The sequence below is a fragment of the Chrysemys picta genome, chromosome 8 (assembly GCF_011386835.1).
Source record: "Chrysemys picta bellii isolate R12L10 chromosome 8, ASM1138683v2, whole genome shotgun sequence".
In the NCBI taxonomy this organism is placed as follows: Eukaryota; Metazoa; Chordata; order Testudines; family Emydidae; genus Chrysemys; species Chrysemys picta.
This window is the reverse complement of record NC_088798.1, coordinates 5,974,914-6,002,269: the sequence shown is the minus strand read 5'-3', so window position 1 is coordinate 6,002,269 and position 27,356 is coordinate 5,974,914. Positions and strand designations below refer to the sequence as shown.

Here is a 27,356-nt window from a genome sequence, read left to right as displayed (position 1 = left end):
GGGGGCTTGTTGGTTTTATGACGATTAGGAGGAGATATTAATTATGAGTCAGGTGTTTCTTTGGTGCAGTCTTGTTTATTTGCAAAGAATATACAGAAAGCTCTGTTTCCCTGAACAGATGAGAGGTAAACAGCAGGTGGTCTCCTTGCCCACAATTTCCAAGCAGGTACTAGCTAATGTGGGAGTCCAAATACTGGACTAGCTGGACCATTGGCAAAATGTGTAATAGGATCCCGGTTGCAATTTTAACCACGGAGAGGCTACTGGGTCTGCACAATGGACTGAAATTAGACCATGAAGTAAAGAAATGCTGGAAGAAAGTCCCAGTCCTTAAATTTCAACAGGTGTATTAGACATTATTGTAGGAGGGTCTTGCAGAGATAAGCAAAAGCGCTATGGGATAGTTCACAGTTATTGTTAGCCCACTTTAAAGTTAAGAAAAATGAGACAGAGAGATTGTGGGTGGGATTTTCCAAAGTGTCTAAGTAACTTAAGAGGCCAAGTGGTGCTGATTTTCTATGGGACTTGTGCTTGTAAATCACTAGGTACTTTTGAAAAGTCCCACTCTGTTTGGCTTAGGCACCTTGGTTCAGTGGATCAGGCATGAGTCCGGGACTCAGGTAGCTTTCTCCATAATGGTGCAAACAAGATGGAGGCATTGTCCTCTATACTGGTGTTGAAAATCTCCAAACTCATTGTTCAGGGAGACTTCAGCGTCCATGTCAACATGGACATGAATGTAAAACTCACCCATCATTACATTAATTTATTGCTTGCTTAGGACACTCATTGGTCATTGCTGGCTCAACCCACACAGCTGGCCAGACCTGACACACAGATTTCAACCTAGATATTGATAATGTTGTTTCTGAACTTAGGTTTTGATCATTGATGTTACTTTGTTGTCCTGCTCCCCTAACAACGCAGGGTTTTGCTTCCAAAAAAATCTACTGACCTGAATCAAGTTGTCTCCCCACGGGTAGCCCCTGGGAACAGCAAACATCTCAGCATTTTACACTCCAGAATATGTCACCGAGCGGTGGAAGATTATTCATGTGTTTTAATGAAATGCTCTCAACAAAACCTGGACAAGTAATTGAGTAAGTGAGATCAAAATCTGGCTTTGACCATTGATTCAATCAGATTGCATTTAACAGGAAAATTTTGCTCCCACCAATTTTTCCATCTTGGCCCAAAGATAAATGGGAAGCTCACTTCCTAGTGTGGAGAGGAAAATACTTCCCCCTCCTACTCTGGCAGACATAATAATAAGATCCCCGTTGCTTTGTAAGGTAGGTCGGAAGGCATAGATAAAGGGGATTGGAAAAGCCAAAAGAGAGAGAAGTTTCTCTATACAGAATATAATGATGCCCTCATTCTACTGGATTTTAAAACCAGTGATTTCCTGTTGTAGTTTCCTTTGTGTTCCTGTATATGGCCTATCTATAAACATCATTGACCAAATTCTCAGCTGGTGTATATTGGCATAACTCCAAGTCAATGAAGCTATGTCACTTTACAGTGGCTGAAGATCAGGCCCCATAAGAATGTCTCCACCCAGCCTCACCCTTCATTCTCCCCCACACACTAGTACGGTAACTTACTGTTCCTCAGATTTAAGATGAGCAAATCTACTAAGAAAGTCTTGTGACTTGCAAGCTTTGCTGAAAAAAAATAGCAAAGATCGTTTCAGCATGAAATATCAAAGATATTAGGAAAGTTTCTTTAAATGCAAGTGTATTCCAGTCCTGGAGCGCAGGATAAGCTCAGTTACTTCATTGGGAGGTGTAGTCAGGTCAGGTGAGAGTTCGAAACGGAGGAGGGTTAGGGCAAGAGCCACTTTCAACTCAGTCATGGCAAACTGCTGCCCGATGCAGTTCCTGAGAAGAGAAGGAAAAACACTCAGTCTGTACAGGAGATTTATGGGCTAAGTCATTAATGGTCTGACCCAAACCCACCGGAGTGTAAAGAGAGGTACCTGCTCTAATGGACAGGGAGTGAAGGGGAGTCTGGGGTCCATTACTGACTCTGCCACTGAGTCACGTCCCTGTCCTGTACCTCAGTTTCCCCTCCAAGCCTTTGACTATTTTGATTGTAAGCTCTTCCAGGCAGGGTTTACTGTGATGACCGCCACCTTGACTGACACATCGAGGACTGACTCAGGGACCTCCAGAGCTAAAAGCATGAACTCATACAGCTTGAGATAAATACCTGGGCTCTCTAAATGTAACAGACGAGTAGCTTCTGCGGATTGGGCAGAGAGGGGGATGTCTAAACACTCTCATCAGCGGTTACCCTGTCTCTTCCTATGTGTATGTACAGGTCCTAGCATAGCGGGGCCCTGTAATATTGGTTAGTGCCTCTAGGTACTACTGTAATAAAAATAATATATTTATAGTCAATGGACTTGGGATCAAGCACTAAAGGACAATCTATGATAATCATCACTTCTGAGAACAATTAGTGGTATATGAGGTAATTAATACGTCACCGTGGTCCAGCAGCAAAGGGCATAAAGGCGAAGGAATGCTGATCAGACAAGTTGTCTTGTGAAAATCTCAGGGGGTCAAACACCTGGAAGAAAAGATCACTTGTACTCTAAAGACATTTAGTGACAAAGCTACTGCTGGGTTTGGCAACCGTGTTCACACAGCAAGGTCCATTTCTTCCCTCGGCTAGTTAGATGATCCCCCATCTCCTCTGTAACTGAGGATACAATTGGGCCCCATTCTGCACTGACTTGCATCCAGGGGTAGGCACCACCATGTTGCACGACGGACACTTGACAAAATTATTGGACTGAGTGACGGACATTGGCGGGGGGTGGGGGTGGGGGTTATGTCATTCAGTCATCATTCAACCTGCAAAATAACACACAATTTTCCACACTGAAAAAAACCCAGTAACCTAGCTAGCTAGTTAATAATAATAATAAATTCAACTCACTTTAGTGTTTTTGAATGTACCTCACCACTGCAGTCAATATTTTTTTGTAGGATGGGGCATTGAAATAAATATTCATCTAAAATCATATATCCAGTGCATTGTTGCCACTACTTTTTTATTGGTTTCAGAGTGGTAGCCGGGTTAGTCCGTATAAGCAAAAACAACGAGGAGTCCCTGTGACACCTTAGAGACTAACAAATTTATTTGGGCAGAAGCTTTCATGGATTAGAACCCACTTCATCAGATGCATGGAGTGGAAAATACAGGGGCAGGTATAAATACATTAAAAGATGGGAGTTGCCTTACCACGTGTGAGGTCACTCTAACGAGACAATTCACTTAACAGTAGGATACCAAGGGACGAAAAATCACTTTTGAAGTGGTAATGAGAGTGGCCCATTTCAAACAGTTGACAAGAAGGTGTGAGAAACAGTAGGGGGAAATTAGTATGGGGGAAATTAGGTTTAGGTTTTGTAATGACCCAACCACTCCCAGTCTTTATTCAGGCCTACTTTGATGGTGTCCAGTTTGCAAATTAATTCCAGTTTTGCAGCTTCACGTTGGAGTCTGTTTTTAAAGTTTTTTTCTTGAAGAATTGCCACTTTTAGGTCTGTTACAAACAGACCCCCAACCTGAAGCAAATACTCACCAGCAGCTGATCTCAGTTGCATTGGTGTCAATCCTGAATAGCTCCATTGAGGTCCATAAATGTATTCTGGATTTACACTGGTCTGACCGAGAGAAAAAACTAGCCCTAAGCCTATATCCGAAACAAACAATCCAATAAAGAACTTCCGCATATATAGAGACCACACTGTACTTTTAAGGCCTGGCCCAAGATGTTGGTGGTACATAGCCGCACTGCCCCAACAGAGGGTGGGGAGGGATGGTGTAGCAAGTTCCTTCCATTGTGCCCAGGCAAAAAGAAACTAAACATCACAAGAAGCAAAGTAACGTACCTCTGGATCTTTCCATACCGTGGGGTTTCTGTGAAGAGCGTAAATGTGCAGAGACACTAAGCTACCTGGTAAGAATGAGAGAAAAGATCTCATAAGAAGAAAATCACCTGCTACAATATTTTCTTTCCATTTATATTTTTGTATTCCTGCCCCACCACACGATTACTGACGCTCGGAAGTTAGCCATTATTGATTGGCTGACTGGTTCTTTGTAATCCCATCAAATGGCATATTTATTTGTTTTTCCTAAAGTTAAGTATTTTAGGAAAAATTGTCAGAGCGGCTACAAGCAAGAGTTGGTGGATGCACTCTGAGGCCAGCATAAAAATTGTTGTGAGAACTCCTGGCCTAGCGAGTTATTCCCAAATTTGTAGTTGATTTTTCTTTCCTAAGTGCAGTACTTGTCTGCATTGAATTTCATCTTGTTGATTTCAGACCAATTCTCCAATTTATCAAAATCTTTTAAAATTCTACTCCTGTCCTCCAAGTGTTCGCAACCCCTCTGTCTTGGTGTCAGCTGCAAATTGTATGCATACTCTCCCCTCCAGTATCCAAGCTGTTAATCAACCATTGAATAGTAGGGGACCTGGCATAGACCCCTGTAGGACCCCACGAAATACGTCCTCCCAGTTGGACAGTGAGCCATTCATAACTACTCTTTGAGAACTGTCTTAATCAGTTGTGCACCCATCTTGTAATACTTTCATCTAGACCATACTTGTTTGTGAGAATGTCATGTGGGACTGGATCAAAAGCCTTACTAAAATCAAGATATATCAAATCTACTGCATCCACCCTATCCACTAGGCCAATAACCTTGTCAAAGTAAGAAATTAAGTTGGTTTGGCATCATACTTTAATCATTTGTTCCAGAATTTTTCCAAGTATTGAAACTAGTCCGGTCTGTTGTTTCCTTTTTTAAAGATAGGTGCTATGCTTAGCCTTCTCCAGTCCTCTGGGACCTCACCCATCCTCCATGAGTTCTCAAATATAATTGCTAATGGTTCCAAGATTGCATCGACTCTTTAAGTCCCTAGAATGAATTTTGTCAAGCCCTGCCAAGTATGTCCAGTCCATCCACCCAAAGTATTTTTACTGGTATGCGGACATCTATTTATTCATCTATCTAGGCATGTAAGTGACACTCAGCACCACCTTGTCTGAGCGACCTACAGGTCACTGTATAAATGGAATATAATATAATAATAGGATAAATGGAAACACAGAAGACAGCTACAAGAATTACTTGAGGTTTGAAAAACGTGGCTTCTAGTGAGAGATTTACAATGTTCAATCTACTTAGTTTATTGAAGAGAGGGTTAAGAGATAACATGGTCACAATCATAGAATCATAGACGATTAGAGTTGGAAGAGACCTCAGGAGGTCATCTAGTCCAACCCCCTGCTCAAAGCAGGACCAACCCCAACTAAATCATTTTAATTTCTCCTCTCTCATTTGTAAGGCCAGGCTGTGAATACATCCCTGCAGAGGAGCCCTCCTGTTCACATACACAAACTGCTTAGTCTCAGTCTTCTCTTACATAGGTGCTATTCCTAGACAGTTCTGGATAAAGTCCACACATGCTGTACCAGGTTAAGGTCACCCTCTTTATGGGGTTTGGCTTAATGGTAACAGCAATAACAATGAAGTGACCTAAAAGTAGGCATTTTCCCTAAGCCCAGCTGTTCCGAGTGTGTCCTGCAGCCCTGCAGGACCACCGTGGCTCTGCAGTTAGTTCCCTCTGATCAGAGAGTCACACCCCACTTCTTACGCCTCTCCGTGGAGTTAGCAAGCTGCACTTGTCCCAGTACTTTAGATCTTACTCAGCAGCTTAATGTAGGGTGCTAACTCCTGCCCACATGATAAGTCAGATGAAGAGTTCTTCTCTCTTTGAGTACATAGATCTTGTCAGCTGGCAAAGCAAACTCATCCACCTCCTGTGAGTGGACCAGAGCATTCCCCACATCCTCTGGAATTAATGTCCTTCCCAGTCCATGACTTCTCTTTTTCCCCAGTCACTTTATGATCAAAGTGCCATCGTTCCTTGCAGTAGATCACTGTGGTCAGAGGGATATGTGAAATATGGCTGAGACACCTGGCTGGTGATTAATTAATGACTGTGACGGATAAGGATGCAAGGAAAAGCTTCCTGGATTTTTGGTTCAGCTGACGCTATTAGACCGTCTCTGTTTTGTGTGATGGCAGAATATTTATCCTAGTCCATTTTGGTTATTGGTGCCTATTTTGGGAACCTTCTCCTGCTGATAGTGGAGTTGGGTATGAATGAAAATCCCAGGTCCAAACTCCCTGACTTTGAGGGTACGACTACGCTGCAGATGGGAGTGTGATTTGTGGCCTGTGTACACATACCCGTGCCAGCTTTCATCCAGCTAGCTCACTACAAATAGTAGCGAGGACATGGCCATGCGATCTTCAGCATAGGCTGCACAAGCCCACCTGATGCCAGAGGTACGTACGCACTTGTTCAGCCTGCACTGCAGCATCCTCACTGCTAATGTTAGCACGCTAGCTAGGTTACAGCTAGCCCAGGGATGTCTACATGAGGTACAAATCACACCACTGGCTGCACTGTAGAGGTACACTGAGTCAGTGGCACGGAATTGGCTGGAATCAAAACCTTTAGCCTGATCTAAATTTCATGGCTTGCTCTTCTCTGTACAAAGGGCCAAATCAGAACTTGGATCAGACACCTCCCTTGTCCACTGCAAACGTTGCAGGGTTCAGAAACTAAACCAAGACTCAGATTCTTATTTCACTGCTTACCGTCCAAACTGGAGTAAACCAAACTCTGGAGTCAAAACCCCTGGAGCTTTAGAGGCTTTCTTAATCCTCATCCAAATGTCATCACTTGGGTCCATAATTAGCTGATACACACACATACAATGCCCATTAGCTACTATATATAAAGTTGCACCACTTAAACTTATAAAGAACACAGGAAAAGGGATAGAATCAGACCTTCTGGCAAAGTCCTCCCATCGAAAAATGTGACTGGTTGGTTGAGTTGTCGATACACTTGAGGTACCGGAGGGTAAAGGCGGAGGCTCTCTTTAATGCACATGGTGGTGTAGGGCATGTTACTAAGGTCATTCCTGAAAAGAAACCAAAGATATGTCTGAACATGGGAACCTCCTCCCCAATGCAGAAATACAAGGCTGCCTGCACAACCTGTTGTTTCTCTAAGTGAATCTTTTAGATTGCAAACCCTCAAGGGAATCTACAGTCTGAAAGAAGTTCCCTTGTCTCCTCTTCAAACGGAAGGCTTCTGACTAAAACTGGGAAACGCTGTTCTGTTTTTCCATACCCAAAGAGCAGTGAGGCCTAAATTCTGCTCTCACCAGCACTGTGTTCAGCCAGTAGCATAGCTAGGGGGGTGCAGGGGAAGCAGCCGCTTCCCCTCAGCACATTTTCCAAAAGCGGCGCCTTAGTTAGGGGTTACCATGGCACCAGCGGGCAGGGCCCACGCTCCGCTCTGAAGCTTGGCCTGCCGGGCCGGCACTGGACTCCTGCAGGCAAGGGGGGGAAGCACAGCTGGAGGAGCCATGGGGGGGCAGCGCGGCCGGAGGAGCGGGGGGGGGGGCAGCATGGCAGCCCGCAGCGCGGCCCGAGGAGCCATTGTGGGGGGCGAGCACGGCCGGAGGAGCCAGCCAAGGGGGGGGCACGGAGCGGCCGGAGGACAAGCCAAGGGGGCATGGCCAGAGGAGGAGCCAAGGGGGGGCGCCTTTTTAATGTTTGCTTCCCCTGCTCTTAGAACCTGGCTACGCCACTATGTTCAGCTGGAGTAATGCTACCAACTTTAGTGGGGTTCTCAATCTGTAACTCAGTACCCGATTTCCAAAACCAGGATCAGTTACTTAGCTGATACCATGATTACAGCAGCTCAATATTCTTTAATTACAATATATTTAATGAAAAATGCCTTTTTGATCAAATTGAAAGTTTTTGAGGAAAAATTTTTATGGGGTGACCAAAACGAAAAGTGTTGATGAAAATCTATTTTTTTGTTGTTGAAATTTTCTGGTTTTTCAAAAGCAGAAACTAAAGCTAAAGCAGGTTTTGGTACACATTCTTGGGTTTTAGCTTGTGAAAACAAAAATCTTTTACTGACATTTCTTCAAGATTTGTTTTTGTTTTGTCTTCAAAAATCAAAACAAAATATGGGAAAATTTGAAAGTAATGTTCTTAAATTTTCCATGAAAAATGATTTGCATTTTTCAACCAGCTCCTGTTCTCTTGTCTCGGGAATTCTATTTGGGACACCCACAATGTCCTAGTTTTTCACTTCATCCATATCAGACTGTTATAAAGGGCTTAAAACAGCCCAGGAGACGGCTGTGGCTGGAGGCAAGCAGCCCAGGTTGTGGCCACGCCCCAATCAGGGCCCAGCTGGCCCTTATAAGAGGGCAGTGGGCTAGGAGCAGACAGGCAGACACTTTCTCTCTAGCCTTTCAGAGGGAGGGGCCTGGCTGCTGGGGAGCGTACCTGAGGTGGAGCAGGGCTGGGGGAAGGCCAGAGAAGCTGGGGAGCTCCAGCCTAGAAACCCCCCAGGCTGCGGCCTAGTCTAAAGCCAAATAGGTACTGGGGTTGCAGAGGGCAGCCCAAGAGGAGGCAGAGGCAGCAGGTCCAAACCCCCCTTGCCGGTGATGAGTGGCTTATATACTGCCGTCTGCCCCAGTGAACGGGGGCTAGATGGGGACTGGGCAGTAGCCATATACTGAGGTGGAGGTGGGGATAGGGGGTGGGGGGTTCCCTTGGAAGGAGGGAGACCCAGAGACTGTGGGGTTACTGCCAGGGGGCAGCACCCCAGTGGAAAGGGGCACCAGGGTCTGGGAGGGACACGGGGCCCAGGGGTAGCGAGACACCAGCCGACAGAGGGTGCTCCAGAGGCTGGAAGCTAATTCCCTGAGAGACCAGCAGGAGGTGCCACAGGGGTGAGTCTTGCATCGCTACACAGACATTTGGATTTTTTAACAACTTACAAACGCTTTGTCCAAGACTTATTGCTACATCAGGTACCATTTGTTCTGTTTTTACCAGAAGTCCCAGTCCAGTGGAACAAGTGTTCAATGTAATGAATGCTGTTTGCAGTGAAAGGAAAAGTTAAAAAGTGGAGGTGCAATCAAAGCTGTTCTTTTGCTCAAAGTGCATGTTTAACAATATCCTTCAAGGTTACACAAGAAACTCATTCAGGGCACTAAGTTACTGGGAGGGAAAGTCCTCCACTCTGAGACATATGTCCATGTGGCTGTGGAGTTAGAAGTTAGAAGTAGGTGAGATTAGTACACATATTAAAAAAAATATGTAATTTGGATGAGTATTTCACAATTCCAAAAAATGTCACCACAAAAGAGTCTGACTTTTATGTTTATTTTTAAAATGTGGTCACCTTGTCCCTCCAACATGATTGGACATCTTAGATGTTTTTTGATCAAATGCATCCTTTGTAGAGCTGGTGGGAAAATTTCTGATGAAACTGAGTTTGATTGGAAAATGCCAGTTCATCAAACCTACAATTTTTCACAAATGCGATTTGGGTTCAAAGAACATTTGCTGAATCTCAGGCAGTTATGTTGGAAAACTACCGGGTCCCTGCCAGGTGGGGCTGCCCTTGGAGACTGCCCTGGGGCTAGGGAACTCATGCTTTTGTAGTCTGCAGCTCTGGAGTAGCCCCACCATGCCAGGACTTCTAGGCTCTCTGTTGTGGAGCTAGGAGCTTGGAAGCCTTGGAAGACCCGGATAGGGCTCTCAGATTCTTACCTTAGAATCAAATGAAGTAAAAATCGTAAATGAATCAAACTGTACCATAGAATCTCTAAGGATAGAAATTCCATACTCTAATAAGAAGAATATAGCAGTAGGGAGCAACTGGTCCTGGAACCCACCAGAGGAGAGGCAATTCTTGATTTAGTCCTAAGTGGAGCACAGGATCTGGTCCAAGAGGTGAATATAGCTGGACCGCTTGGTAATAGTGACCATAATATAATTAAATTTAACATCCCCGTGGTGGGGAAAACTCCACAGCAGCCCAACACTGTAGCATTTAATTTCAGAAAGGGGAACTACACAAAAATTAGAAAGTTAGTTAAACAGAAATTAAAGGGTACAGCACCAAAAGTGAAATCCCTGCAAGCTGCATGGAAACTTTTTAAAAACGCCATAATAGAGGTTCTACTTAAATGTATACCCCAAATTAAAAAACATAGTAAGAGAACCAAAAAAAGAGCCACCATGGTTAAACAACAACGTAAAAGAAGCAGTGAGAGGCAAAAAGGCATCCTTTAAAAACTGGAAGTTAAATCCTTGTGAGGGAAATAGAAAGGAGTATAAACACTTGTAAATGAAGTGTAAAAATACCATTAGGAAGGCCAAAAAAGAATTTGAGGAACTGTTAGCCAAAGACTCAAGAAGTAATTGCAAAAAAATTTTAAGTACATCAGAAGCAGAAAGCCTGGTAAACAACCAGTGGGGCCACTGGATGATCGAGGTGCTAGAGGAGCACTTAAGGACGATAAGGCCATTGCAGAGAAACTAAATGAAATCTTTGCATCGGTCTTCATGACTGAGGATGTGAGGGAGATTCCCAGACCTGAGCCATTCTTTTTAGGTGACGGAGCTGAGGAACTGTCCCAGACTGAGGTGTCATTAGAGGAGGTTTTGGAACAAATTGATAAATTAAACAGCAATAAATCACCAGGACCAGATGGTATTCACCTAAGAGTTCTGAAGGAACTCAAATGTGAAATTGCAGGACTACTAACCGTAGTCTGTAACCTATCATTTAAATCAGCTTCTGTATCAGATGACTGGAGGATAGCTAAAGTGATGCCAATTTTTAGCTCCAGACGTGATCCCGGCAATTACAGGCCTGTAAGCCTGACTTCAGTACCTGGCAAACTGGTTGAAACTATAATAAAGAATAATATTGTCAGACATATAGATGAACATAATTTGTTGAGGAAGAGTCAACATGGTTTTAGTAAAGGGAAATCATGCCTCACCAATCTGCTGAAATTCTTTGAGGGGGTCAACAAGCATGTGGACAAGGGGGATCCAGTGGATATAGTGTACTTAGATTTTCAGAAAGCCTTTGCCAAGGTCCCTCACCAAAGCCTCCTATGCAAAGTAAGCTGCCATGGGATAAGAAGGTACTTTCATGGATTGGTAACTGGTTAAAAGATAGGAAACAAAGGGTAGGTATAAATGGTCAGTTTTCAGAATGGAGAGAGGTAAATAGTGATGTCCCCCAGGGTTCTGTTCTGGGACCAGCCCTATTCAACAGATTCATAAATGATCTGGAAAAAGGGGTAAACAGTGAGGTGGCAAAATTTGCAGATGATACAAAATTACTAAAGATAGTTAGACCCAGGCAGACTGTGAAGAGCTACAAAAGGATCTCTCAAAACTGGATGACTAGGCAACAAAATGGCAGATGAAATTTAATGTTGATAAATGCAAAGTAATGCACATTGGAAAACATAATCCCAACTATACATATAAAATTATGGGGTCTAAATTAGCTGTTACCACTTAAGAAAGATCTTGGAGTCATTGTGGATAGTTGTCTGAAAACAATGTGCAGCAGCAGTCAAAAAAGCGAACAGAATGCTGGGAATCATTAAGAAAGGGATAGATAATAAGACAGAAAATATCATGTTGCCTCTATATAAATCCATGGTATACCCACATCTTGAATACTGTGTGCAGACGTGGTCGCCCCAACTCAAAAAAGATATATTGGAATTGGAAAAGGTTCAGAAAAGGGCAACAAAAATTATTAGGGGTATGGAACGGCTTCTGTTTGATGAGAGATTAATAAGACTGGGACTTTTCAGCTTGGAAAAGAGATGGCTAAGGGGAGATATGATTCAGGTTTATAGAAACATGACTGGTGTAGAGAAAGTAGATAAGGAAGTGCAGGATAGGTCCATCAATGGCTATTAGCCAGGATGGGCAGGGCTGGTGTCCCTAGCCTCTGTTTGCCAGAAGCTGGGAATGGGCGACAGGGGATGGATCACTGGATGATTACCTGTTCTGTTCATTCCCGCTGGGGCACCTGGCCCTGGCCACTGTCAGAAGACAGGATACTGGGCTAGATGGACCCTGGGTCTGACCCAGTAGGGCCATTCTTATGTTCTTGGATATCGTGGGAAAGCCTTTCCATGCAGACTGCCACAGGGACAGGGATCCCAGGGACTCCAGACTCCCAGCAGCCCAGGAAGCCAGATGACCCAGGAGACTGGAAGCCTAGGAGTCCCCGACTATATGTCAGTGTTTCCAGTTCACAAGAAATTTTGAACAATTTGGTTTTGTTCTGATTCAGAACACAGTCAAATTTCAAAGTGCCAAAATTTCTCAAACTGGAAATCCCAAATTTCTGCCAGCGGTAATCCTTAGACTGTGACAGATCTGTGCTTCCCTATTTATTTTCATTGATGACTTGGGCACTAACTCTGCCATAGACTGCTTTCATCTCATTGATAATTCTTGGCACTTATTTAGTACATTTCATTTGTAGTTGTTTGTCAGTTATAAAACCTATGGCAGTTAATGCCCAAATCAACAATTATCATGAGTAGGGGATGACAGGCCTACCACCAAACCTTAAGGTGCTATTCATCAATAAACATCTCAGATGTCTGAGACGAGACAGAACAGGCATGTTAAGCCCGATGCCCAGTTAATGTATATCAGCAGGAATGCTCTGTAGCACTAAGTGACTTCAGTGGGGTTGACTGAGGGTCTGGCAAGTTAATTCTTAGAGCCAAATTCTGTTCTCAGTAGCACCAGTGTAAGTCTGGAGTAACTCCACTGAAGTCTGAAGAGTTACTCTAGATTTATATTCTCAGACTCTGCACATGCCTAAAATTTAACTTGAGATGTTCACAAAATTTCAAACTCCCATCCCGAGTCTTAATGTGTAATGATTAAAAGCAGAGTCTGGAACATTCTTAAGTCTCAGCATTAGCTGACCCAATCTTCAAGGGGAAGCAATGTGCAATAAATGAGGTGTCTCACCATTGAATGGTCTCTCTGTCTCCCAGAATCTCCTTGATCTCCTCTCTGCATCTCTGCTGGTGCTCTGGGTGCAGGGCCATGCAGTATAAGAGCCAGGAGATCCCAGTTGCTGTGGTGTCATGACCCCCAAACATGAAAGTGTCTGCCTCGGCACGTAGATCTTCATCAGGTAATCCTTCTCCATTTTCATCCTAATTTTAGAATAGAAAAAATTTGCCATTAAACCTCATGCTTCAGAGTTTAAGACAATCTCTAAGTATTAGAGGTGAGGATAAGACCTAATGTGGTGGGCAGATTATCCCACATCTGCTACTGCAGGGTTCTTACAACTTCACTTGAAGGAGCTGGCCACTGTCAGAGACCGGACTAGATGGGCCTCATGTCTGATCCAGTGGCAGTTCCTGTGTTCTTTTGTTCATGTTCTGCATTCCAACAAGAACCCACAATATGTGTATGTGTATGTATAGACAACCGTCTGAGGAGTTGCATATCAAGAATTAATCAAATCCAACCACTTAGACACCCTGTGGCCACATTGCTGTGTAATGAATTCACATAGGTGGAACTTGAGAAAGAGGGACAAGTTTCAGGAAGAACCAATTTTGGTGTGATATCAGGCGGTGCAGGTCTGGGTCAGACAAACACAGTCCTTTTAGCTAGAGCTGTGTGAATAATGGATTATTCAGTTCTCTTGCAATTCTGAAAAAAGTGTTGAAAAATGATTTCATGATGAACCAAAACCATTTTTTCCCCAAAAAATTTTGGTGAATTGAAAAGTTCAATTGAATGAAACATTTTGTTTCAACAAACTTGAAATATTTCATTTAGATTTCAACCATTTTTAAATATTTTGATTGGATGTGCTTGTTTTTTAATAAAGTCAAACAAATTCACTCCTGGTATGAGACTCAATAGGACTTGTGCCCATTTATAGCATATTTGAATTTGACCGATTGCATCCAGACATTCCAACCACACCCAACAGCCAAAAAGATTAGAAAAGGGAGTATTTGGTGAGGAAACTGCAGTGCTCAGGTATCTGCCAATGATACTTAGTGAAATGTGTACATGGTATATCGTAGTTAGTTCATTTGTGTTCTTCAGGATTCACCTTGGCACATAAAAGAATATCCAGAAAGTCCAAGTGCCTCTTCTTCTGGATCTTTTCGAGCTCTCGTTCATCCTTGAGCCACTCCTTCCTCTCCTTGATCACCTTCTCTAGGGAAAGAATGATCAACATATGATTTAGTTAAAATATCACTGTGATTCACTAGTAATTCAATCACCTTGGAAGGCAAATGGTGGAAGACCCATCTCTAGATACATTTAAAAAAGGACCAGTCAAATCACTAGAAAAGAGAATACTTTGCACCTTTCAACAGAGAATATCCAAGTTCTTTACATTCAATATTCTCAGAACGCTTCTGTGAAGTATGTACGTTATGTGGTATTTCCCCCTTTTCCTGGGTAAGTAAATTTAGGGCACAGAAGTATTAAGTGATTTAGTTTCAAGGTCACATGAGAAGTCTGTAGCAAATGCAAGAACATATCTCAGATCTCCTGGCTCCAAGTCCTGTTATAATCACAAAACCATCTCATGGACTAGATCAATAGATTCTCCTCTCCTATCTTTTTGTTCCAGGACCACTTAGTAAAACAAGGATTATCTCATGGGTCATATTCCCATCCCATTGCAACATTCAAATCCCACCACTGCCTGATTCTCATCAGATTTCATTCTGCAGATTGCCAGGCAGGTCTCTGTGGACTGATTGTACTCCAAGAGTGCCATTTGAGAACCATTGGATTAAATGACATAGTACTCTAGATTTCTTTCTTCTCTGATTCCACTGTATGATTCAATTAATGGACCAGAATGTGGGGTTCGTCTGGTCAATGGAGTTTCCCTAAAGTATAAATTTCAGGACCCAGGTAATCTAAGGAACATTCATGGTCTTTACCACCACATACCCCCCATTTTTTAATCTAATATTTTCCAGTATGTCTCCCCTGCCTGCCCAGAAGGCCATCCCTCTTAAGAGACCCAGTATCTTGAGCATGGTTAATGTCTCAGTTGTACAGACGACGAAAGTCTTGAGTCAAGAGAGGAAAGAAATACCTGTATGGCGATGGACTATTCTGCAGGCATTCCGGAAGCGACACCCAGGAGGACTGAACCAGTAGATGAGGTCATTGTGGTATAGAAACGTCCTCGTTCTCTCTTGTACCATGGCTGTAAGCTGACGTATAGCTTTGAGAAATGTATTCTCGCTAAAGGGAAGACAAAAAAGGGCAGTTTAATGTGTTTTAATTATGGCTGTCGAGCAATTAAAAAAATTAATTGCGCTTAATTGCACTGTTAAACAATAATAGAACACTATTTTATAAATATTTTTGGTTGTCTTCTACATTTTCAAATATATTGATTTCAATTACAACACAAAATACAAAGTGTGCAGTGCTAACTTAATATTTATCTTTTATTACAAGTATTTGCACCATAACAAAACAAAAGAAATAGTATTTTTCAATTCAACTAATACGAGTACTGTAGTGCAATCTCTGTATCATGAAAGTTGAACTTACAAATGTAGAATTATATAGAAAGAACTTGCATTCAAAAATAAAACAATGTAAAATTTTAGTGCCTGCAAGTCCACTCAGTCCTACTTCTTGTTCAGCCAATCGCTAAGACAAATACGTTTTTTACATTTGCAGGAGATAATGCTGCCTGCTTCTTGTTTACAACGTCACCTGAAAGTGAGAACAGGCGTTCTCATGGCACTGTTGTAGCCGGCATCGCAAGATATTTATGTGCCAGATGGGATAATGATTCACATGTCCCTTCATGCAACAACCACCATTCCAGAGGACAGGAGTCCATGCTGATGATGGGTTCTGCTCGATAACAATCCAAAGCAGTGCAGACTGACGCATGTTCATTTTTATCATCTGAGTCAGATGCCACCAGCAAAAGGTTGATTTTCTTTTTTGGCGGTTCGGGTTCTGTAGTTTCCGTATTGGAGTGTTGGTCTTTTAAGACTTCTGAAAGCATGCTCCACACCTGTCCCAATCAGATTTTGGAAGGCACTTCAGATTCTTAAACTTTGAGTCGAGCGCTGTAGCTATCTTTAGAAATCTCACATTGGTATCTTCTTTGGTTTTGTCAAATCTGCAGTGAAAGTGTTCTTAAAATGAACAACATGTTCTGGGTCATCATCTGAGCCTGCTATAACATGAAATATATGGCAGAATGCGGGTAAAACACAGAACAGGAGACATACATTTCTCCCCCAAGGAGTTCAGTCACAAATTTAATTAACCAATTACTTTTAACGAGTGTCATCAGCATGGAAGCATGTCCTCTGGAATGGTGGTCAAAGCATGAAGGGGCATACGAATATTTAGCAGATCTGGCATATAAATACCTGGCAAAGTCGGCTACAAAAGTGCCATGCAAACACCTGTTCTCACTTTCAGGTGACACTGTAAATAAGAAGCGGGCAGCATTATCTCCTGCAAATGTAAAAAACTTGTTTCAAATTAGCGATTGGCTGAACAAGAAGTAGGACTGAGTGGACTTGTAGGCTCTAAAGTTTTACATTGTTGTGGTTTTGAGTGTAACAAAAACAATCTACATTTGTAAGTTGCATTTTCACAATAAAGAGATTGCACTATGTTACTTGGATGAGGTGAATTGAAAAATACTATTTCTTTAGTTTATGATTTTTACAGTGCCAATATTTGTAATAAAAATAATATAAAGTGAGCACTGTACACTTTGTATTCTGTGTTGTAATTGAAATCAATATATCTGAAAATGTAGAAAAACATCCAAAATATTTAATACATTTCAATTGGAATTTTTGTTTAACAGTGTGATTAAAACTGATTAATTGTGACTATTTTTTTTAATTAATCGCGTGAGTTAACTGTAATTAATCGACAGTCCTAGTGTTAATTAAAGAGGGACATTTATGCTACCTCAGTGCAACTTCATACTTTCTCACCCCCCATGACCATGGCAATTTGTGGATATTCCTTGCTTTTATTTAAAATCCCAGCCTAAATTGCTTTCCCAAAGTCACACAAGAAGTTTCTGGTACAGCCAGATATTAAACTCAGAGCTCCTGAGTTTGAGTCCAGTGCCTTAAAGGCAAAACCACTGTTCTTCTCATACAGACCTGTTCTGGCAGTTGCTTTGATAACTAAAGGTACATTTCAGCATGCTATCTAAAGCCATCAAGCCAACGTCCTCAAAGATATCCAACGACTTGTCCTTTGTTATCCGCTTTTCCCATTTATCCTAATGTAAAAAAGAGAGGTCAGCATTCATAAAGCAAATGGAATTTCTCAGATCACTAAAATCCCAGCCATCATCCTTTGAATAATTTCTTTGTCTGTAGGATCCAAGATTCATTTGTAATCTGTACAACGTTAGGGGTATGGTGTAGATGTGAAGAAACGGAGGATTTGTGGTTGAATTAGAGCATATCTTTTAGAAAGACATCCAATCTTGATTTAAAGATTCCAAACAAGGATGAATTAAACATTTTCTTCACTAATCTGTTCCAATAGTTGATTATGACTCACTCTTTTATGTATGCAGTGTAGTTGTAGCCACGTCAGTCCAAGGATATTAAAGAGACAAGGTGGATGAGATTGGGTAGTTAAGGAATTACCATGAAAGTTAGACAAGGTGATGTAATATCTTTGATTGGACCAACTTGTGTTGGTGAGAGAGCTTGTCAGTCCAACCAAAGTTATTACCTCACCCACTTTCTCTCACTCTTTTATGGCAATTCCTTAACTACCCAACCCTGCTGATACGGCGTAGCTGATTTTAATATCCTGAGTCCACTGTTTTGGATGCCCCGCCGATACTTACATTCAACTTGTGGAGTGACAGCATTAAACAAATTCCATTCCATACGTTATTCATAATACTTTATTCGTGTTGAGAGAGGCCAAGTCTACACTAGCATTATGTCTGCAAAACTTTTGCCATTCAGGGGTGTGAAAAAACACCCCCTTGAGCAGTATCGGCTTTTCCAGCATAAGTACTTGTGTGCACAGCGCTATATCGGTGGGAGACGCTCTCCTGATGACACAGCTACCGCCGCTCGTTGAGCTGGTTTTATTATGTTGACAGAATAGCTCTATCCTATTGGCATGACATGGCTACCCGAGAGATCTTACAGCGGCACAGCTGTATCGGTACAACTGTGCCACTGTAAGCTTGTAAGTGTAGACAAAGTGTACAAAGTGTAGACATGGCCAGAGACACGATAAGTGAGGAATTCACTGTGAAGCAGTAATGTTAATGGGGTCCCACCCCTGCTCCTCTTGATGCCACTGACTCGGGTAAGAAGACAGGGTTGGGAATGTACTCTACGAGGCCACTGCTGGATGGAGTCTAGGGCCGTCCCTGAGACTGGCCCACATTGGTACCCAGATGTGATTTATTTCTAGGATGGAAATAGGGAGGAACATCTCACACCAGCTTGTCTCACTGTATCGAATGAGCATAAAGTGGAGCTTGACAGGCCTTACGTTTCAGTGTGGGAAGGGGAAGGTTCAGAATGACGACTGTAGCAGAGGGTTACCTACCAACATCACTTTGGTGGAATCCGCCATCAGCGACACATAAGATTTCAAAATATCATTATGAAATGCAGGAGTCAGCAGTCTACGGTGTTGGAACCACTTTGGTCCATGTAAAACGATTAATCCTTTCCCTGAGGAGGGAAACACAGAGTTTTAAGCCTTCTGGATTGTGGCAGAGGGTCTGGACTTCTGTCTATAACTTACAGCTCATGACAAAAGAAATCAGACTGCTTAGATGGGCTTAACAAAAGGCATCACCGAAACAAGATAAACCTAGACGATCTGGGCAGTGAAAGGTGGAATCTGGGCTTGTCTACACTATAAGTTATATCAGCATAACTTAAGTCTCACAGGGGTGTGAATAAGCCACCCCCTGAGCAATGTAAGTTACACCGACCTAAGCACCAGTGTGGACAGCACTATGTTGCCGAGGTGGTTTTATAATGCTGATGGGAGAGCTCTCTCCCATCGCCATAGAGTGTCTTCACCAGATGCACTATAGCTGCATCTGTGCAAATGAGCCGTTGTAGCACTTCTAGTGTCGACTAGCCCGGAGAGACGGTGTTATGCCCTTGAAAGACAGCTGTTAATCGAAAAAAGAGTCTTTGTATTCATAATGGTTTATCTTGGAGAAAATGCAAACCCCTGCTGTGTGTGTACATTGCTGGAGAAAACTGGGTTGGAAAGCAGGGGTAGCTGTCCTAAATAAAGTATAAAGTGGCCACAAATACATTTTTTAGGCCAGGTCTACACTTAAAAAAATTGCATCTTCACAGCTGCATCAATGCAGCTGCGCTGCTGTAGCACTTTAGTGAAGACGCTCTATGCCGATGGGAGAGAGCTCTCCTGTTGGCGTAGTTAATCCACCTCCGTGAGCGATGGCAGCTCTGTCGGTGGGAGAAGCTCTGTCTACACTGGCACTTAGGCTGGAATAACAATGTTGCTCAGGAGTGTGGATTTTTCACTCTCCTGGCGATGTAGTTATAGCGAAGTAATTCCCTAGTGTAGCGATGGCCTTAGGCTGGAAGTTGAAAGGTGGTTTATAACCATCAGAGAAGTGAGGTTCTGGAACAATGTCCCTATAGGAGTTGTGGGGATAAACCACCTAACTGGTTTGAAGATGTAGCTTGATACATTTAAGAACAGGATTATACGAGGGGGTTGCCTGCAGTGTCTGGGGACTGTACTTGATGACCCAACCAGTCCTTTCCAGTCCTATGTTCTATCTCCCTACTAGCTTTTAGGATTCTAGCTCAACAAGACCACGGACTTTATTTGCATCAGTCAATCACCCTTGTGCAGCCGTCTCTACTATTTCGGTCTGTTGTTGTGCATATAACTAGTCTTATTTAGTTCACCTAGATATACAGTGCCTCTCACAAAGCATCTAAATGCTAAGCAACTAAATTGTGTGTGTGGTGACAGGGGGGTGTATACGCTCTACAAAGCTACATCTTATCTTGTGCCACCTTTGTGCTCCTATTTCTCTTGGAGGAGAGGGCAGGATTCCCTGGAGATCTTTGGCATGGCTGTAATGCACAGAACATATGTCAGGAAGATGGTGTGCAAAGATGACTGAAGGCTCCCTTTTGCTTTGGCCTGAAGCTGGGGCCCTTGTACGGAGATTTCTTTCGCTGACTGCTTTAACTTGTGCTGGCCTTTAACAGCCACAGGGAGGCAGGATTAGAGCTCCTGATTCCCAGCCTTGTGGTCATTGACATACATCAGGACTTCTCAGCCAATGAGAATCAAATTAGAGTGGTCCATAGTGGGGTGGTGGAAAGCAGCAAAATCTCACGGCTTCTATGGGATCCCTGGGAGGTTAGGAAGGGGCAACTTGCTCCCTCACCTTGTTCTCCTGATGCTCTCGTCCCATCCCTTCTCTGGCCCCCACCAGGTCCTGAAGCAGCTGCTTCCTTCTCTCCCCACCCACACAGACTCAGCTGCAGGGGAGGGACAGATGAATCTTCAGTACTGGGTCTTTGAGCAGGTGGAGTGAGTTTCACCCCATAAGATCTCTTCCTCTTGTATTAATTTAGATGGAATAAAGGGGCCCAAGAGCCAAGCATGTTAACATAACCCAGTCACGATCCAACATTTAACAGTTTCAAACACGGTTCAAAGTTTGGTGTGCAGAAACCCAAGCCTCCATAGTACAAGGGCAAATGCACCATTACAAACCCTTTTAACCCCTTAGTAAAGATACTGGAAAAGAATTAAAAACAGTTCAAGCATTTGAAATGTAAAGTCTCAAGTAAGGCTTTCATTGTAACCACATCCCTTGTTCCGTTTTCCTTTAGGTGGAGAGCTTTTAAGAAGGACAAACACCCTTGTGAGACAGTCTCTTACATGGTACCAAAGACGGTAATAACTGTCCTTAGGGGGGAGAGAGAAGTTAGTTGAAATGGCTTGGAGCCGATCCTATTTCCTAAGAGACAAAACAAGAGAACACCCAAAAGGGGAAGGAAAAGAACAGCAAAGATAGACATTGCAGCTTCTGTCTCTGGTGTTGACTTTTACTGGCAACCTCAGTTCTGAAAAAGCCCTAGGTGATAAGATTGTACGCTGCGCCTCTCAGAGACCCGGCAAACACGTACTAGCTTTGGGCTGTTTCAGACATTGCCATTAGCTGCCTTTTTGGTCACAGGCTCACAGCAGTATTTCAAAGCACCCATGATTGGCTGACCTAAGCCATAGATTCATAGATTTCAAGGCTAGAAGGGACCACTGCGATCATCTATTCCATGGGTTTTCAAACTTCATTGCACCGCGCCCCCCTTCTGACACAATGGTGTCACACTGGAGCCCAGAGACGCAGGAGAAAGTGGGGGTGGCAGGCATGATGGTAAAGCTCGCCCTTTCCCCCTCTTTCCATCAGCCATCATCACACTAGGTGGCTTTTTCCCCAAAACGTCTTTCTTTTTAAGGACCTCAGATGAGCCCAGCCCTTCATTATTTCATCCACCAATTAGGCCTAGTCTCTGACACAAAGATTTTGGTCCTTTGATTTCTAGTCCTCCACTTCTCTTGTTTACCCGGCATGATCTGAACACAGCCCTTGAGTTATATCCAGAGGCTTTTTTGTGTGGACTAGTTCAGTCTCTATCTCCCTTTTGCACCTTTTCCCATCAACGTTTATGGTTCTAGGTTGTTGACACTTTATACATTTCCCACTCGCTTTTCACAGTTGGGCTAACAAGTCGGGTAAATTTGTACACCCAGTTATCCCAAGAGAACTGAGTTATGTAATGTGAGAGACAAAAAGCATACGTACCAGTCCAAGGGACAAAGAAATGATAGAAGTCATCAGCCTTTGGATCTGAAAAATGCACCAGAGATGTGTGTTTTAATGGAGACAACTCTGCCTTCTAACGCAAGCTATGTCAGTTAAATCAAGGGGTCATGCAGGGTGGTAAGTTCTCGCCCTCCCCTGACATCCTATACTTCAGTAGGAAAAAGCAAAGCATTTACATGGAACCCATTAAGGGCTAGATTGTGGCTTTTAAGCTCCAGTGGGTGGTGGTAGTGCAGATCTGCCCTGCCCCAACTGGAGGTTGTGCCATAGACAGATACAGTGGTCAGGATTCTCACTGCTGCTCCAATAGCGTACATACGTTGATAACAGCCTGCACAGAGCTGGGAGAGTTTTATCTCCATGAAGGGACTCCATTGGGCATTATCCTTGTCCCTCTCCTGCAACCCCCAGTTCATGGGGTGTGCCTTGGGGCAGGGCTGTAGCTGGCACCAGCACACCCATTCTGGCTTGCACCACCAGCCATACGAAGCCCTGGGGACGACTGCAGAATGTACACCAGAGGCAATCTTGGTCGCCGGAGCAGCCCAAAATCAGGAGAGCAGAAATGTCAGTTCCAGCCCACTTTGCCTCCCTTGTTCCTGGGCACGTGGTCCAGAATCTCAGCCAGTTTCTCCCAGCGCTGCTGGCTGGGCTGGGGAGGAGGCGAGCAATCTGACAAGACAAGCGGGGGGATGGGAGCAGAAACAAGCCCTACATTTAGATCGATGTATAGGGAAAGGTCATTGGACATGAGTTCGGATTGGGACAGAGGTGCTTTCCCTAATCTTGGAGTGAAGTCCACGTAGGATAGGGAGGGATGGCAGGTGATTTTATCTCAGAGCTCAGACAGCAGGGCACACCTGGCCGCCACTCTTGAGAGGACTCTCTTCTGCCTCTCGCCTTCCTTCAGAAGCAAAGTCCATCAGCTGAAGGGGCATGGAAGGCACTGGGTTAACAGTCCTCTTTAGAGTCACCGAGCAGGTGTGATCGGGCAGTGTGTGCGCAGGTCCAATAAACCTGCGGCTGCCAACACACAAACAGCGCAAATGTTCGCCCCTGAGACCTTCAGCACCAACACCACTTGAATTAAAGAAGCACCTCCTTTGGCTGTGATGAAGGAGAGTCATATCCTCACAGCAGCCAGCCGCTAGAGGCCGATATGTTCACACAAATTAACTCAATGTGCCATGCAAGCTTCCTCCACGCTGCACCTCAGAGCCATTGGCTACAGGGACAACCTCCAGAGGAGAAAAGGGTAATCCAAGCCCCGTGCCTAGTCAATCCAGGGCTGAACTGAGATGACCATGTCCAGCTGGGGCCCCTTTGTTGTCAGAAAGCTCTTCAGAAACCGGGCGGGAATTCGGAGAAGTGCAACAGAAATGATGTATGGGGGTCATTAAGGAAGCTCAAAACAGCTGGATACATGTGTCTTAGCTAAGCAACAACCAGCAGGGGCCAAATGGTCTCAAAATATGTAAACAGTGTAAACCACAAAACAGCAGAGGAATTATATGGGGATGCAAGTTGGGAGAGGGGAGGTGTGGTGGGGAGGGGGTGTAGGAACAAATAGGATAAAATAAGTAAAGTGAAAATGTAGGCCCCGATACTCAAAGATATTTAGGCACCTCACTGCCAGTGAAAATCAATGTGAGTTAGGAACTTAAATACCCTTGTGGATCTGGGCCTTAGGCTGTATTTCAAACAAATGTTTCCTGACAGTTCAAGCTTTGAGCCTGTAAAATACACAATAAGAAAGAGATACCATGGTGACGAGGCCCATGTAAGCAGATAGAAATAATCTGGCATTGGCAAGGGGATGGAGTAGATTATTATGAGGGGTTTTTCTTTCTTTATCATCTATGGTATTGGTCTATCTTGTTTAGGGTTTCTATAGCACCTCAGCACTTCTCAGGTATATTCAGATTCAGCAAAGTGGCCAGGAAGTGCTAACTGCATTTGTGCACTGTAGACCCCTACACACTAGCTATTGGGCTGTCACCACCAATCCAGTTCATGTAAACCACTAAACTTCAGATGTGGAATCCTGGCCCCATGACTTCGGCGGGTCCACGATTTCACCCTTTACTGCGGTTTAGATTCTAGCTGTTAACCTGTAGGTGAAAGGTTCTGTCTTCCACCATGACCAATCTCCTAAGCCTGCCGGTTTTTCTAACACCACTCTGCTCCTTAGGGCATGGTAAAAAAGATTCTAGGAAGTGGTATTAGGCTCATCCACCGAGCTCAGAGCTAGTTCATTGCTTTTAGGTAAGTGAAGCAGCAGGACCTGCTTTTCATGTGTAACCCACTGGGCAGCTAGTGTTGACGGTCCCCCTCTGGGTCTGAGGCACAGAGGATACAAGTACAGACACTGCTAAAAGAAGAACAGGAGTACTTGTGGCACCTTAGAGACTAACAAATTTATTAGAGCATAAGCTTTCGTGGACTACAGCCCACTTCTTCGGATGCACACTGCTAAGGAGTCAGACTATTCAGCTTATGCTCTAGCGGCTCATTCATTTAGTCCTGGAATTTCTCAGTTCAGTTTCTGGTATGTCAGCCAAGGTGGCGGCCGTCACACGGGCAATTTGCTGACAGACGTTTTGTGTTCTTAGAAGACTATGCAAATAATTGCACAGGGTAAAATTCACTTCCATACAGGGGGTTTGCACCTAGCCTCTGCACGACTTAACTTCCATTTTAGTCTGTTTGGAGGGTCTCATAACCCTTGGCTGGCCCTCTGCACATGAATGAATTTTGTTGTTCTGAGTTCACTTTGGTTTTTAATTGAATCTTGCAGTGCACACCTACACTGGGATCACTGAGGAAGATCAAAACAGCTGAATATGTGTTAACTGCAAAACAGGAGAGGAATTATATAAGGATGCAAGATGGGGCGTGTGTGGGGCGAGGGGTGTTAATAGGGTAGCAGCAAATACAGTAACTCGTCACTTAACGGCCTCCTGATTAATGTTGTTTCAAAGTTACATTGCTGCTCAATTAGGGAACATGCTTGTTTGAAGTTTTGCAATACTCCTTTTTAACATCGTTTGGCTGCCTGCTCTGTCCACTGCTTGTAAGATTCTGTGGAAGAGCAGTGACTTCACAAGGGAGCATTGCACAAGTTCCTTTTCTCTGCCTCCTCCCCCTCCTCCCCAGCGCTTTCCCCACTGCCAAACAGCTGTTTGGCGGTGCATAGGACTTTCTGGGAGGGAGGGGGAGGAGTGGAGACGCAGCGCTTCCCCACTGCTCCCCCTCCCTCCCAGAAAGTCCTTGCTCCTTTCCCCCCGTCCCACCAAAGTCCTAAGCAGCACCAACAGCTGTTTGACGGCGCTTAGGACTTTCTGGGGGGGGGGGGAGGAGTGGAGATGTGGCACTTCCTTGGAACCTAACCCCCCGCATTTACATTAAATCTTATGGGAAAATTGGATTCGTTTAACATCATTTCACTTAAAGTTGCATTTTTCAGGAACACAACTACTACATTAAGTGAGGAATTACTGTAGTTCTATAACAAGGCTACAGATTTCAAGATATCAGCACTCCACTAAAAGTGGACTTTGGTGGCAGGAACACTTAGCAACAGTAATCCTAAGATGATTTTTCCTTTCATAGTTTTGGCCCAAGCAAGGGGACATGGGGGCTTCATTTTAGCTCCCTGCTTCAGGTGCCAAAATGTTGTGGGCTGGCCCTGACTTTGGTGGCAGGAACACTTAGCAACTGTAATCCTAAGAACTCAGAAATAAAGTTGCATGTTCTCACCTCCTCTGCTATATACGGCCTTGGCGTATTCGGGGTGGTAGATATTCAGGAATCCTAAGAAACCTCCAAACCATACAGAGTGAGCACATGGGTATTTCTCTGCCCAAGATATGACCTTGTTGAGTTCTTGATCTTGAAGCTGTAATGATTTTTTACAAAAAAAAAATATTGTTTATGGAGAAAATAAAGGCACAGTAAGGGATGGTCTTGTGGTTAAGTATTGATAAAGGTTTATATTATGGTAGCACCTAAATATATCAGGATTGGGGCCGCATTGTGCGGGGAGCTGTACAAACACAGAAGAAAGGCAATCCCTGCCCTGAAGAGCTTAGGCACTGGACTAAGACGCAGCAGACTTAGGTTCAATTCACAGCTCTGTTAGTGACTCCCTGTGTGACCTTGGACAAATCAGTTAACGCCCCTGGGCCAGTTTGTGATAGTCTGAGTAGCACCTTCCCCATCCCACCAATTGTTCCCATTGATTTCAGTGGCTGTACTTGTGATAAAGTTATTAGTCTACCTAGGAAAGATCATTCCAGTCTGGGCCTCTGTATCTCAAATGGGGATAATATGATTTTCTTTCTCCTACTGTTTGCCTATCTCATCTACTTCGATTGTAAACTCTTTGCAGTGCCTGGCACAATGGGACTCTGAACTAAAGAGAGGTCTATGGGTGCGGCTATAAGAGAAACAATAAATACAAGTATTAATTAACATGATTCACATCGAGGGTTGCCAACTTTAAACTCGCACAAACCCAAACACCTGTGCTCCACCTCCTGCCCTGCCCACCCCCCCACCCCCCCAAAATATTCAAAGCATTAAATGTAGCGAGATCAGTATGAATGGTAAAATAGAGAGGGATATGAATTCCAAAACCCGGGAGGTAAAATTCCAGCTGGGAATTTTAGCTCCTCTCTGATGTAAGATCCCCGAGAAAGCCACTGGCAGCTTCTAATCTGTCTGTGAGACTTGGCGCTGATCCTTGTTACAGCAGAGCCTTGCAATATTTTGGTCCAAATTTTCAAAAGTGGCCTCAGTTTTATGGGTACCTCCATTTTTGGGTGCCCAAGAGAGATACCTTGAGCCTGGTTGAATTGTGTTGGGGGTGCTCAGCACCTCTGAAGAAATCAAGCCCTAGATATTTAACATTGAGCACAGAAAAATGCAAGCTTGCCCCCTCCCCCAATGATGACAGTGGCCTTTACCATTCACACACAAAATCACTGACATCTCCCCATTTCTCTGCAAGTACGGGACAGCAGGGAAGTGTGCTGAGATTACCAAGACTTCATTCGTTTGTGACACGCGCTCCGACACGCTCCCTAATACATTATCAAGTAGTATCATAGACCGTACCTCATGGGCATGGCCATACAGCCAGTGCCTTGGCGGGCCTGGGAAACAATCTAGGGCTTTGAGCAGTTGCTGTCTCCTCCGACACAGCTGGATCACTTTCAGCAGCACATAGGTCAGGCAAAACACAGCAGCCAGATAAAAAATCCAATAGATGTCCACATGCAGCCAGGCCCAGGAGGGCCCCATGCTGTCCAGCACAGATATCACGGTGCCGTCAGCCTTTGTCTCTCTTGCATAAGCACTGAATTCACAATCTACACACACACACCTATCCCTGTGTGCAGTGGGAGCTGGAGTGAAAAGCCTGAGCTGGACTGCCTCTAAGATATCCGGTTACAGAGCCAAACTGCCCAGATGGAAACTGTAAATGTCATGCGACCTATCAGCAATCACA

The 27,356-nt window shown here is 43.9% G+C and overlaps 1 protein-coding gene across 1 annotated transcript; it reads right to left on the bottom strand.

The window, feature by feature from the left end:
* Positions 1 to 55: 55 nt before the first annotated feature.
* On the bottom strand, positions 56 to 27,356 carry LOC101944956 (cytochrome P450 4B1-like). Its single transcript, XM_065553780.1, has 12 exons — positions 26,963 to 27,356; positions 25,604 to 25,742; positions 21,824 to 21,868; positions 18,553 to 18,680; positions 17,127 to 17,248; positions 15,062 to 15,213; positions 14,054 to 14,160; positions 12,943 to 13,133; positions 6,886 to 7,019; positions 3,906 to 3,970; positions 2,492 to 2,574; positions 56 to 1,880 (listed from the first exon to the last, which is right to left on the bottom strand). The coding sequence occupies exons 1-12, from the start codon at positions 27,146 to 27,148 to the stop codon at positions 1,712 to 1,714; spliced, it is 1,521 nt and encodes a 506-aa protein (XP_065409852.1). The 5' UTR covers positions 27,149 to 27,356; the 3' UTR covers positions 56 to 1,711.